A 14559-nucleotide genomic window follows, 5' to 3' on the forward strand; every position below is an offset into this window, starting at 1 on the left:
TGGTGCAGTGGATAAGAATCTACCTTCTAATGCAGAGGACATGGGTTCAATCCCTGTGAAGATTCCACATGCTGTGGTGCAACCAAGCCTGTGTGCCACAACTTCTGAGTTCATGCTCAGGGCCAATAGGCGCAGCTGGTGAGCCCCTGTGCTGCGGCTACTGAAGCCCGCGAGCCTAAAGCTTGTGCTCCGTGAGAAGACAAGCTGCCACGATGCGAGGCCTGTGCACCGCAACTAGAGAGACCTGAACGTAGCAACAAAGACCCAGTGAAACCAGAAATGAACAGACAAATAAAAACTTTAAAATAGTTTAAAAGTATCCCAGACAATAGGAAAAGACGATAATTTCAGTTGTTTCTAAAGTCAGCACAATGCTAATAGAAGAACATAATAAGACGTGAGAATCTGGAGCCCAACTTTATCTACGGATATAGATGCAAAGCTGCTGAAAACACTGTCAACGCGTTGAATCCGTCAGCCTGTAAACAAACTGTGGCTCCGTGAAGTTCCTGGTTGTGAAGCAGAACTGTAAGACTGCTCGTACATGAGGCAGTGTTTTCATCCAGCATCGTACCAGCAGGTTTAAAAAGAAAAACCCTAGGATTGTCTCAGTTAAAAGGTATTTTACTATCTCAATACCCATCCCTGCTAAATACTCCTTGTTAACTAGAGAAAGAAGAACATTGTCCCAATATGGTTGCCTTTCTGCCACAACCACACACTTGACGGAGAAGCACCCACTCCTCTCATCCCTTCTCTGTCGTCTCGATGGAGAAGCACCCATGCCTGCCAGGCAAGGGCAAGGCCACCTCTGTCATCCCAACTAGTCAACATTGTTTGAGATGATGCAGGCACCTGAATAAGATATAAGACAAATAAAAAAGACTTTCTTCTGAAAAGATAGACTCAAAAATGTCATTACTTTATAAAGACATCTGTACCTGCATTTAGACTTTGTTGTTTGCCCATCCAAGAGCATTTCCACAGAGGACCTAGAATAGTAGGGCCTGGCCCCAGACCACGTGCTGCGCCCCAGGAGGTCTAGGCTCACCTGCACCTGCCCTTGGCCCCTTTCCGGGACGCACACACGCAGATAAGCTGCCACGTGTAGTTGTTTTGGCCTGTGGGAGCCAGGGGGCCCGGTGTGCCTCATCCTGTCCTCATGCCCGCCAGTCAGGGCTTGAGCTGGAGCTCCCGGGAAGGCTGACCCTGCCTGACCCTCCAGCACCAACAGGAAGGACAAACCAAAAAGAAAAATGCTGTGTGGACACGTCTGCCTGGCAGGGTGGAAGAAGAGGACAGAGGGGTCAAGGTGGCTCTGCCTCCATGCTGGGGACGGGGCCCTGCCATCCCACATCAGCCCCTGGGTGGGGGGATGACAGAGCGGGGCCCTCAGCCCACCACCCGCAGGGCACAAAACAGGCCCGAGACTCCTGCCGGCGTCAGCGCCCCTTCACGGCACAGGGAGGCACACGTCGGACACCGTAACACGGCTGCGGCTCTAACTCCAGAGCAAGGGACTGTCACAGTGCTGGGGCCTGGGGGGGAGAGCGGGTTAGGACTGGCTCAGTGTGTGCAATGCAGCCTCAGTGCTAAGCGTGTGCAAAGCACGTGTTCTGCCACTGAGCTAACCCCCCACAGAGGTGATTTTTGCTCTTCTCGCTTCCCTTCATTTTTTGTATTGTACATAGAGATGGATCACTTATTTAAAAGTAAAATCAGAGCCTATTAATTAAGATCTTCCTATGTCACCAGATAGAGGACAGAAGTAAATCACACAGGAAACCTCTGTAAAATACCCAGAACATTATAACAGAAACAATTTGGAGCTCTGTGGTGTCCTGCACAAATAAAGACAGGACATTTTATTTATTTTATTTTATTTTTTTTTTAGTTTTTAATTTTTTTAATTTTAAAATCTTTAATTCTTACATGTTTCCAAACATGAACCCCCTCCCACCTCCCTCCCCATAACATCTCTGTGGGTCATCCCCATGCACCAGCCCCAAGCATGCTGTATCCTGCGTCAGACATAGACTGGCGATTCAATTCTTACATGATAGTATACATGTTAGAATGCCATTCTCCCAAATCATCCCACCCTCTCCCTCTCCCTCTGAGTCCAAAAGTCCATTATACACAGCTGTGTCTTTTTAAGACAGGACATTTTAAAACATAAAATCTACTCAGCTCATTGATTTTAACATACACAATAAAAATTCTAATATTCTTGATTTTAGAATTTGACAAAATGCTTCTAAACAGTAATTATCCCCTAATTTTCTATAATGAACATGTACCTTTTTTAATAGTCAGAGATTAACTTTTTCACAATTGGTCAACTCCTTTTTTTCCCCTCTACTGAATCTGCCAGTTGATTTGACAAAGTGGACTAACATTCGGGTGCTGAATTTTTATTCTCTGGCCAGGAGTTTGGCTGCTGGTGATTCAGCACCATTAGGGCTGCTCAGACAAAACTCCTGCTCAGGGGCTGAGAATTGCACCAGGAGGTCAGGCACTCTGCCGTGGAAATGATGAGCACAGAATTGATGTTGTCTTACATAAACCCTACCAGAAACAGACCCATGTAAACAGGACCTTACTCCCCCTTGTCCGCCCGATGTCAAAGGGAGTGCAGGCCCTCACCCCGCGCTCTGACCTATGGGCTGGTGGAGCCCGCTGGGTGCTGTGTTGGCTGATATCGGTGCAGGTGTCAGCAGCCCGTGCTGGCAGAGCCCAGGCCTGGCCATGTGGGCTCCTGGATAAAGCTCTGATGAGTTGCCGCTGAAGGGATCAGCCTTTGAAATGATGGCCAACAGCAGCTAATGATAAACTAATATCTTGGGCTGGAGGACAAGGAAGGTGGCATTGGTCAGCTGCTCACCCTCCTTCTCAAGAATGTGTCATAAAAGCTTTGCCTCTCCACAGGAGCATCCTCGAAGGTCGGCAGATCCCCCACGGGCGCCATGGCCGCCCTGGGCATCACGGTCGCCCTGCTGGTGTGGATGGCCGCCCTGCTGCTCATCTCCATCTGGAAACACATCTACAGCAGCTGGAAACTGCCCCCTGGCCCTTTCCCACTGCCCATCATTGGGAATCTTTTGCAACTGGATATTAAGAACATTCCCAAGTCCTTCACCAGGGTAAGAGAAATATTGTTGATTTGAGGGGGGAGAATTCAGAAATTAGATGTAATATGTGTGCATTCAACTCACTCTCAGACAAATTATAATTCAATACCAGCTTGTTGTGAATCAACTGAATTACCAGTTCCACCCAAGAGTGATCATCGAGACGTTAAGCTGCTGCTGCAGCTTGGGCGCGCTGCTCAGTGGGCGCCGCTCACGGCTGGCCCCAGAGGTCCTGCCTGAGCAGTGTCGACTGCCTTGTCGTTGGGTGGCTTGGCCAGCCCAGTGTGGCCGTGGCTGCTGCCGCCTGCCCCTGCCATGCGAGAGAGACCTGCATTGACACCCGATGCACACTGGCTGGGTGTCTGCAGCTCTCCTTAGGTGCCAAAGAACAGAGGGAAAGGGAGGTGTTTCCCCCCGCCCCCCACACACCTCTTACTGCATTTGTTGTGACCAGTGGATGAGCTCCTAAGTCTAGAAACTAAACGCGTTGATGAATCTATTAGAAGAGTTAGCAAAAGAACGTCCCAGGGCGCAGAGCGCTTTAAAAGGCATTGACGAGCTTCTCTCTCCAGGGAGGAAGATGGGCTTGGGGACTCTGGACAGTTCAGATCCAGGGTGTCCAACAGCATCCTAGGGTCCAGGACCTGGACTGGGGACAGCAGACTGGAGGTGGTGGGGGCAGTCACACGGGGAGACCTCGGGGGGACCGGAGGAATCAGCCAGGCCTTCCGAGTTAACTGTGTCTGGGAGGGAGGGGAACGAGGTGCACCCAGGTGCTTGCACCGGGATGTGCTCCCCGTAGAAGAAGCCGCCGTGGGAGGCCTTCCCCAGGTAGCTCTGGCTTCTCCTGGTCAGCAACAGCGGCCTTGGGGATCACGCTGAAGCATGGGCCTCCTCTTGGAGTCAGCGCCGGCTCACCCCGTGGCCTGTTTGTCTCCGCAGCTGGCAGAGAGGTTCGGGCCGGTGTTCACCCTGTACCTGGGTTCTCGGCGCGTCGTGGTCGTGCACGGCTACAAGCCCGTGAAGGAGGTCCTGCTTGACTACAAGAACGAGTTTTCTGGCAGAGGAGAAAACCCTGGGTTCCAGGTGCACAAAAACAACGGTGTGTCCTGCTCGGGGTCGGGGTGCTGGGGAGATGTTGAGGGAGGCCCAGAGGTGACAGGAACAGCTTGCTAAAGATAGAAAGGTGACGCGATCCGCAGACAAGTCAGGTGAGGATCGGTTCATCCGGCCATTGCTCCGCGTGTGCTGATGAAAGCTACTGTGTGAGCCTTGCACACCAGAGCGGACAAGACCTGGAACATCCACCCACTGACCAGCAAGACAGACTTGTTCGTAGAGAAACAGGCCAGAGGAAGGTGCTTCTGCTGTCTGGCCCAGCGGTGCCTCCCTCCACAGACCTTTCTGCCTCCCTGGGTCCCCTGTCTCTCCCAGGAGCTGTTTCCACTCACAGCTTCAACCGCTCTGGGGTGTGGGGGCTCCATCTACTGAGGTCCCTCACCCATGAATGGCACCGGCCTCTCCATTGAGGGGGCCTCTGATGTCCCACCCGGGGCTGTTCTTAGATCAGGAAGAGGGTGCTGAGATGTCCCTGTGACCCCTCTTTCCTCTGCCCTTCCCAGCCCCCAGGCTCCAGACCCAAGAATTCCCTATGCAGGGGAGGAGGCCTAGGGATCTAACTGGTCTTTATTGGAGTATTTTCCAGAGTCTTGACTTCAGACTCCACCATCTGTGTCTCCTGGGAAGTCCTGGAGCCAGGGTGGGGGACACTGGCTGGTGGGGGTGCCCCTCCTGCCCTCCCAGCTCTGAAGGTTCCTGGCCCCTGCTGTCCTCCAACCTCAGCCGCTTGTCCTTGGCCGCTTGCTCTCTGGTGTTTAAGTGAGATTCTAAAGCAGATTAGGGTGAAACAGTGTCCCTTCTACCCACAAAACTTGGAACCTTCACTTCTTCCTGAGTCAGTTTTGGTGATGAGCTTCTGGAAAACTCATTCATTTTGCGGAGGATTTCCGAATTGCTGTGCTGACAGTTGTGTGTGGACCTCTTGCTGCATTTTTCCAGCCTGCATTTCTGAGGCATTTGATTGTCTCTCTCAGATACTGTGCTTTTGGTTTTCTTCTTAGGAGCTCCTGAAACCAAATTAAGCACCTAAGCATTGTCATTTACACAGAGGAGGTTTACTGGAGGAGAGCCCCGGGAAGGCAGGAGTTCTGGAGTCGGAGCTTTATCACGGTCAGGGGCGTCCAGGGAGCCCTGGGGCAAGTCGCGTGCCCCTGAAGGCGGTCAGGCGGAGCCGGCTCCCACATCCTGCAGCTGGGGCACCAGGGGCCTGGCTACCCCCTGCCTGTCCCACACGGCCTAGGGCTGACCCTGCACGTCAACCAGGCATTGGAACCAGGTCTATGGTTCCCAGGAATAATGACATGAATGTCCTCGATTATCGTAGTGTGGAGAAGCGGCTTCATATCAGTGTGCTGAGAGGGCCGCCCATCACTTCAGTCAGTCTGCCAGGCTCTGGAAGGGGAGCTTCCCTGCCTCCATTTCTGCCTGTTTGGTCCCAGGTGATGGCGCCTCTCTGGGGTCTGTCTCTTCATCTGCACGCCTCTGTGTCTCACCATCTCTGCCAATGCATCTCTCTTTCTCTTTGTCTCTTCTCACATTTTTCTGTATCTTCTTTTCTTTCTACACAATTCTCCCCAAAACATTTTTAAACTCCCCTCTTCCCCACCCCTCCCTCCTCAACCACCTCCTCTCCTCACCATGCGCTCTTCAGAGTGGTCCCCCAGCCCCTCTCCTTCCTCCCTTCCTCTAGCGTCTCAGGTCCTCAGGCCTCAGGGCACAGCCTCTGCCCTATCCTCCAGCATCCTCAGCACACACTCCCTGATCCCTGCCATCCTTGCTTGTCCACCCTCTGTCCTGGGCCAGCAACGTGGAGGGCCAGAGCCGCCCGAGGCCTGGCCAGGCTGAGGCCGCAGTCAGCCGTGAGTTTGGAATGTCCCTTCCCTAGGTGCCCTCCTGGGCTGCTCTGCTGCATACTCGGCTTCCACTTGGCCCATAATACGATGTCCTGCAAGAATCATTGCCAGGGCACCTGAATACATGACCCTGAGGTCAGTCCTACCTGTACTTTTAACTTGGTGAAGAGTACCTGTAAATGGGCCTCCTCCATGCCCACACACCCACCAGTGGTCATGCTCTCTGTCCACGGGCTTGTCCGCGTGGCTACCTCCTTGGGTCACACACCTCTTCTCCCAGCCCCGCTGGTGCTTCCTCTGCAGGCCAGCCAGGTGTCCTCTTGGGCCTGGCCAGACTTCCTTCAAGAAAGACTGGGGCCATGGCCTTCCTCAGACCTGGACACGCAGGCGGGAAGCAGCTTGAGGGCTTCCCAGCTCTCGAGGTCTGCTGGCTGGAACCTTGGATTTTAGTAAGGACTTGCTGTGAAGCCACGAAATGCAAGTTGAGGGATCTGCAGTGTGAGGTCAAAAACGACTGAAAGCAGTGTGATGCGGCAGCCTGGATGGAAGGGGGGTTTTGCAGAGAATGGGTGTGTGTCTCTGTGTGGCCGAGTCCCTCCACTGCTCACCTGAAACTCTCACAACCGTGCTAACTGGCCATGTTGCTACTCTCCTGTGAAAGCTGCTCAGTTCTGTCCAACTCTTTGTGACCCCGTGAACGGTACAGTCCATCCAGGCCAGAATACTGGAGCGGGTAGCCATTCTCTTCTCCAGGGGATCTTCCCAATACAAGAATCGAACCCAGGTTTTCCATAGTGCAGGCGGATTCTTTACCAGCTGAGCCACATACCCTAATACAAAATGTTTTGGCATTAAAAAAAAAAATCACTGAAAGCAAAATGGCCTCAAAGGAAATTAGTCAGCAGGCAGGAAAGAGGCAGGAGGCACTTCTTGGTAGTCAGGCACGGTCCCCCTCTCGTGGGGGGACGCAAGACATAGTGAGGGAAGCAAGGAGGCTATGACTGAGGAGCTTACATGGGCAACAGAGAAAACCAGGCTCCACACCAAAGGCCTCCCTGCAAACCGGAGCGTTGGTTCCTGTGTGGTCAGTGGGGCCCTCAGTGGCCCCTGCAGAGTCGAGCCCATTACTCCTGCCCTTCTCCTGAGAAGAATGTCTGTGGTAACGGTTCTCCTGCTCCTTCTCCTTAGGGATCATTTTCAACAATGGACCAACCTGGCGGGACACCCGGCGGTTCTCGTTGACCATCCTCCGTGACTTAGGGATGGGCAAACAGGGCAACGAGCAGCGGATCCAGAGGGAGGCCCACTTCCTGCTGGACGTGCTCAGGAAGACCCAGGGTGCGTACAGCCTGGGGCTCACACCCACCCCTCCTTCGACAGTTAGCCCGCAGACACCACTTCACAGGTCGGTTTCCTCTCTGATCCTGGGGGTAAGGTGATCACTGAGGGTGTAGCTGGTGTATCCTGAATCACTGACAAGTAAGGAAAACCCCAGTGGCTCACACTTCCACCACCTCCCAAGAATTCTCTCGGTTCTAGGGCGTCTCCTCACAGGCACTGGAAATGCCCCTCCTGCTGTGCCCACAACAAGCGCCCTCTCAATGCCCCTGTTTTCCAGGCCAGCCCTTTGACCCCACATTTGTCATCGGCTTCGCTCCTTACAATGTCATCTCTGACATCCTCTTCCACAAGCGCTTTGACTATAAAGACAAGACGGGGCTGAGGCTGATGAGTCTGTTCAATGAGAACTTCTACCTGCTCAGCACCCCCTGGATCCAGGTGAACTGCTGTCCTCTCTCTTGCCTGCTTTGCACCCTTGCTTCAGTTTGATGGTTTACAGCAGGAAAAGGATGAGAAGGGCCACTTGTGTGTGTGTGGACAGACGGGCACACAAGACTAGATAGCATGAACTCTCCTTCTGGAGACTTCCATGGAGCCTGTGGTTCCACCCAGCTAGCCTTGGGACACTTACCGTTTCACTCTTTAAATTGATTCTCACCAGACAGACAGTGCCTCTGCCTATGTGCTCATGTTCCCACCACAGAACTCACACGGCCTCATAGAGTGGTGCCCAAGAAGATACTTTCATCCAAAATGTTCCGAATAATACAATATAGACAGCCATAAATTTGGGTTTGGAGAAGGTTATTATCCTGGCATACAAAATGCTATTGCATCCAGAAAAAGCTGTGCATAGTAAGGAAATTCTCTCCGTCCTCTCTTTCCAGCTTTATAATAATTTCTCAGACTACCTGAAGTACCTGCCTGGAAGCCATAGAAAGCTACTGAAAAACGTGTCTGAAGTAAAAGATTACGCCTTAGAGAGAACGAAGGATCACCAGAAGTCCCTGGAGCCCAGCTGCCCCCGAGGCTTCCTCGACACCATGCTGATAGAAATGGCTAAGGTACATTCGCAGTTCGCGGCTTCCGGACCAGGCGGAGCTGAGCGCTTGGCTGTTATGAGACAGGCTTGCAGGGCAGGGGGTGCTTTTTTCAGATTTATGTGATGACTTGCATTGTGGTGTCCACGCCGCCCACACATCCTGATGCTCTCAGTTTTACACACATGTGCTGGCTTCAGCGTGATCTCCACACACATTGACACTCAGCCAGCCTGCCAGGCCATGCTGCACTCTGCTGTCTGTTGAGCTCACCAACAAGATGGCTTCTCTTGGGGAAGCTGTCTGGGGGGTGTGGATTGGGGTGAGTGGGACCTTCACGCTGGCTCCCTCCAGCCCATGTTTTTTAACCCCTTCTGATCAATGAATGACTGCGTCTCATCTGGGGAGAGGCCCTCAGCCTTCCTCCTCAGCACTTAACTCCCAAATTGTGCACGACCTCAGGGGGTGCAGGCCTTCCCAACACAACCTCCCTGACATCCTCTTGGGTCCCCACCTAGATCGGCCACACTTCTGTCCCCTTGGCACCACAGGAGGCTCTGCAGCGCCACGCCTGGCTTCCCTGGAAGATTTGCTCCAGTTGTCTGAGAGCCTTCTCCATCTGCTGGGCCCCCTCCCACCCCTCTTCCCATTGTAACCTGCTTCCTGGGACTGAAAGGTGCAGCTGTAGGGACAGTAGGAGGCCAAGGGCAGCCCTGCAGGAGCCCCACAGTCAGCCCTGGGCTGCTGGAGGTCGTGGCACAGGGCCAGGAAGGGCCTCAGCCCCCAGGAGGGCCCTTGGTGGCATAGAAGGATCTCCAGTCTCACAGCCAGGTGAGGGTGCATCCCCCCACAGCCCTTTTCTGGGAGCCTTGGTTCCCTCACTGTGCGACAGAGCTGACGGTTCTGTGCAGGATGGGCCTGAGGAGCAGGCAGGGCGGGCAGGTGCGCCTCTGCTCAGGGACACTGGGTCTCTTTTTCATCCACCTGAAGATGTTCCCTCATTGAGTTCCTATCTCTCATCCACAGGAAAAACACAGTGCGGACCCCATGTACACCTTAGAAAACATCGCTGTGACTGTGGCCGACCTGCTCTTTGCAGGGACGGAGACCACCAGCACCACCCTGCGATATGGGCTCCTGATTCTCATGAAATACCCAGAGGTTGAAGGTAGGACAAGCAACAGGCCAGGGCTCTGGACCTTGTGGCTGCCACATGTGGATGGAGACCCTGCGTCCCTCAGCCTGGGACATTTAAGCTTCAGCTTCCTGTCTGCAAAACAGGGAGTGCCCCTGGGATCCCTGGAGGAATGCTCTGGGGGACGTGTTCTTGTACATGACAGGCGCTTGGTACTCAGCCCTCCCACACCCACTGACACACCCAGATTGCAAAAGAAAGTCCGGTGAAGAAACGCTGTACTGCCAGAACCCACTCCAGGACATGATCTGTTTATGAGAGAGCGAGCACGTGCTCGTTACCCTAAGACCCAGCCTTTCAGGAAGAGCTGGGAGGGAGGAGTGGGCAGGGGCAAGACCTCCTGGCTCATCTCACCAGATTGGAAGAGGGAGCACAGGAGGAACCCCAGGTAAAGCATTGCAAGTCTGCCTGCTGCCCTGGGTCTAGCCCTCCTCCCCGGGCTCCTCCCCAGCCCTCCTCCCCGGGGCTCCTCCCCAGCACCTGGACCAGGTGAACTTGGGGTGGATCAGGCATGACTTTGGGGGCTGCATGCACAGAGCATCAGGCGTTAGAAACACCCGCCACCCCGGCCCATAGGGGAACAGCACTGCATGTCAGCAGGCTGGTCAGCAGCAGCCCCTAAGGAAAGAGGAGGCAGAGGAGCCACGCCAGTGCTCAGGCCTGGAGCTCCCACCTTTCACTGGGCTGGCTCACAGCTGCGGTGGGGGTCCCCACTGCAAGGAGCCCCTCACTGCCTCAGCCATGCCTCTTGCTGATGATAATAATTTGGTTCCTACTGTGTGACAGGTGTGGGTATTAGCTCTTTAATACACTGTGGTCTTGAAGGCTGATGTGAAAGGGCATGAAGTTCTTACCTCGGGAACATGGGTATGTGATCCATCCAGGGTCAGACCTGGTCCGTCTGACTCCAAGGTCTTCGCCTTTCTATCGGATAGAAAAATGAGGGGAAGGAGCCCAGAGTCCACAGAGCAAAGCCCCTCTGGGTCTGGGGCAGTTGTGAAGGAGCTCTGACCACTCTGTACCGTTCTGTGCACCCAAAATTGTTATTTTATTCATCATGACAAATTTCCGGCACAGAGAAAAAGGCAGAAAATCAATGTGACAGTCATCTATACACCCATTGCCAGATTTAACATGTTAGCATTTTGCAGTACTAACACAGAGCTCTTGGAAAGAAAGATTACAGAGCCAGCTGAGGACCCTCCTCACCTCCCTGGCTTCCCCACACCCCAGACTGCAGCCTCCCTGGAGTGCTGTGTAGCACCCCGCGTAGGGCTTCTTACATTTACCAATTGCCAAGTATTAGTATTTACCATTTACTAAGTAATACCATCTGCATTGTTATATGTGTTGAACTTTTTTTACTTGGTTAGCATACTGCAGGGAGCTATGTAGTCCTCTCAACATATCACAAAGGCCCACAGGCAACCTCAAACCTAGCAAGGAAAAGCAACTGCCAAAGGCTGCTGTTGCCTTTGCCAGGAGAGGGGCTTCCAGAGTCCTTCCTCCAAGGCCCCTCAGGAGTGTGACATGCTTGTCTATTTCCATTCTCCATTCATCCATACTCCGAAGAAGCATGCAACAAGCCAGCCTGGGGTCACAGTTAATAGAGAGCTTTCCTCCTGCTAGAAATCCCCAAGACCCTTTTTTATTCTCTACTCCTGGTGTGACGACAAGCACTGGGCTAGCCGTGACCACTGAGAGAACTGAGGCCATGAACAGACAGGTGAAGGCTGTGGACCGCACACAGCCTCACCCAGCTTAGCTCTTACTGCCATGTGTGGATGGATTAGCCAATAACGTGAAGCTCCAGAAACATCTCCTGGGTCTATGGAGGGGTGCTGAGCCAGCCTGGAGTCATGCATTTATTCCATGCATATCTTGGCAGAGAAACTTCATGAAGAAATTGACAGGGTAATTGGGCCAAGCCGAATCCCTGCCATCAAGGACAGGCTGGACATGCCCTACCTGGATGCTGTGGTGCATGAGATTCAGCGATTCATCGACCTCATTCCCTCCAATCTGCTCCATGAAGCAACCCAGGACACAGTGTTCAGAGGATATGTCATCCCCAAGGTCAGATGGGAGCCTGAGTGCACACCCAGCAGATCAGCTGCCTTCCAGGGAACGGGATGGGGCCGAGGACACCCCGCCTCGGCAGGTGTTGCTGAACACTAGGGGCTGGGCCAGCATCCCTACCTGCAGAGTGCCGCTCCCCCAGCAGGCCTGGTGCGGACCTGGTGACCCCAGAAATGAGGCCGTCTAGGAAGGGGGTTCCTCAGGTGGTGGCTGGGGTGGTGGTGTGTCCCAGAGCCAGGAACAGACAACAGTGCCATCCAGCCCTGGATGTGCCACTCAGAGAAGCTACTGGAGCTCTCATCACCATCTAGTCATGAGTCCGCCTGCTATCTGCCCTTAGGGAAAAACTTCTCCAGCTGGAAATGTACCATTTGTCTCACGTAAAATTCAACTGGGGGCCCCCAGATGAAAGCCTGTGACATGTTAACCTGACTGACCAAGGCGGCCTGTGTTCCCTCCAGGGCACACTCATAATTCCGACGCTGGACTCTGTCTTGTATGATAAGCAAGAGTTTCCTGAACCAGAGGAGTTTAAGCCAGAGCACTTTCTGAATGAAAGTGGAAAGTTCAAGTACAGTGACCATTTCAAGGCGTTTTCTGCAGGTAAGAAGCACCCAGAGGCAGCACCTTGTGTGGGACTGTCCCTGATCCCTACTCTCTGCTCCACACGTGACTGCCTTGAGCCCCTAACCCCAGCCTGACCCAAGCGTGCTCTTCCCTGTGCAGAGAGGTTAGATGACATCTTGCCACTGGGAGTCCTGAGACTGAGTTGGGGATGAGTCACTTTTCTCCTTAGCTACTTCGTTTAATAGAACTTGGTGAACTCTTTCACAGCTATATTGCCTGCCTCTCTATAATTTTAAACAAGGGTCACAGCAAAACCTAGTACTCGGTTACCTGGACCCATCACAGGGCCGCCTCCCCTCCCCAGGGAAGGCCTCCCGTCAGTGTGCTGCGAGGGAAGGTCTGTGACCAACTCTGTAACTGTAACTCTCAATGTGAGAGCACTGGCTTCCACGTGGGCCCCCTTCTTCCCCAGGACGTCAGGCTGAGCACTGGCAGAGTCGATTCTCCTGACCTACCGCAGGTTTATGCAGTTGGGAGCTGGTGGTTGAGGCCCTGATCCTCCTACACTGGAATCCGCTCTGGGCTCCCGTTCAGTGGGTAGATGGGCCCCGTTCTGCTTCGGTGCCATGACTCATGGCCTCCTCCCCCCCCCCCCCCCCAACCCTGCTCCCTGGCCTGGGGCAGAGTCTTAGTGTCGTTGTCGCCTCCAGGAAAGCGGGTGTGTGTTGGAGAAGGCCTGGCTCGCATGGAACTGTTCCTGTTCTTGGCCGCCATCCTGCAGCACTTTAACCTGAAGTCACTTGTTGACCCCAAGGATATCGACCTCAGCCCCATTGCAATTGGGTTTGGCAAGATCCCGCCCCATTACAAACTCTGTCTCATTCCCCGCTCAGAAGTGTGAGGCGCAAACGCCCTGAAACCCTGGGCTCCCCTGCATCCCCTCTGCGAGGACTCTGTGAGCCCAGGCTCCGGAGGGAACCAGCCGGGCCAGAGACACTGCTTTCCAGCCCACGTTCCTCAGACAGAGTTTGAAAGCAAAGTGCGAAAAGATTGTGTCAAACTAATTAAACTAATTAGAGCAAACTATGACTTGGCTTGTGTTGGAGTTCCTAGAAATCATGATAAGTAAGAACACGTCAGTGTCGTTTAAAGTGAACTTCTGAAAAAATAGAGCTACCCAGTCATCAGAGTCAGTATGTCTTATAAAGGAGTCACAAAGAGGAAAACAGATGTTATTTTGTTGTTCAGAAAAAATAAAACTAATATCGCTTTGGCTATCTTCCCTAGGATATGAAGTTCTTCCTTCAGGCTCACTAGTAGCATCATCCTGTGCTATATTTTAAGACTGAAATATATCTGAAGAGTCATCACAGACATCTGATGTTATCTCTTGGTGTTAAAGTCTGACTGTGTGCCTGCGAGGGGAAGTGCTCAGCAGGTAGAGACTCTGGTGCGCAATGAGGCTTCAACCAGCTCCATAACCTGAATCTCAGGAGAATCTGTGAAACAGAAGAGTAATTTTGGACAAGAACACTGTCCCCATCCACCGGGCACACACCAGGAAAACCACTGTATGCCCAGCCCTCCTGCCTTGACTTCCCTGTCAGTAAAAGGGGCGTGAGAGCAGCCCCTCCAGGGCAGAGATGTGAGGGCTGAGCGGGTGTGATGCGGAGCTTTAGAATGTGCAGTACCTGAGTCCCATGTGTGTCCCAGGTTCCTTAGTAAAGTGAGTCAGCCCAGCAGTGCAGCCTCTTCCTGTCTCTCACTGACCCTCCTGAATTCTCACGTAGGAGGATCCTGTGATAACATCGTGGCCACGTAGGTAACCCAGGACCGTCTCCTGTTCTCAGGGTCCTTACACTAATCCATTACATAGTCAAAGGTCCACCTTCCATGTGAGGTAGCTTACATATAGCTTAGAAGAAAGTGGTGTCATGTCCCAAGCAAACCCAAAATCTAGCAGAGCAAATTACAAGATCTGAAAGCCTGAGGGTCCCTTTTGGCTTGAAGCTCTGCCTGCTGAAGCCAGTGGGGCAGAGGTCCTACCCTTGATTCTCTGCTGGGCAGGTGTCATGCCCCTAGATCTTTGTCAGACAGCCCTGGCTCCACCAGTTCAGACAGGAACAGTCTATCTTGTTGGAAGCAAGTCAAAGATTCCCATTTTTGAAACGAAGGAATTGGCCCTGATGATCTGAGTCACTTTTGGGGTCATGCGTCACTTGTCTAAAAGCATA

The 14559-nt window shown here is 53.1% G+C and overlaps 1 protein-coding gene across 1 annotated transcript; it reads left to right on the forward strand.

Moving 5' to 3' along the window:
• The first annotated feature begins 2943 nt into the window (after window positions 1–2943).
• Window positions 2944–13411, forward strand: CYP2E1 (cytochrome P450, family 2, subfamily E, polypeptide 1). Its single transcript, NM_001245972.1, has 9 exons — window positions 2944–3143; window positions 4074–4233; window positions 7292–7441; window positions 7722–7882; window positions 8332–8508; window positions 9511–9652; window positions 11568–11755; window positions 12220–12361; window positions 13036–13411. Exons 1-9 carry the CDS (start codon window positions 2967–2969, stop codon window positions 13224–13226), a joined length of 1488 nt encoding a protein of 495 aa, NP_001232901.1. The 5' UTR covers window positions 2944–2966; the 3' UTR covers window positions 13227–13411.
• The last annotated feature ends 1148 nt before the right edge of the window (window positions 13412–14559 follow it).

Source organism: Ovis aries, chromosome 22, assembly GCF_016772045.2.
Source record: "Ovis aries strain OAR_USU_Benz2616 breed Rambouillet chromosome 22, ARS-UI_Ramb_v3.0, whole genome shotgun sequence".
Taxonomy (NCBI): domain Eukaryota; kingdom Metazoa; phylum Chordata; class Mammalia; order Artiodactyla; family Bovidae; genus Ovis; species Ovis aries.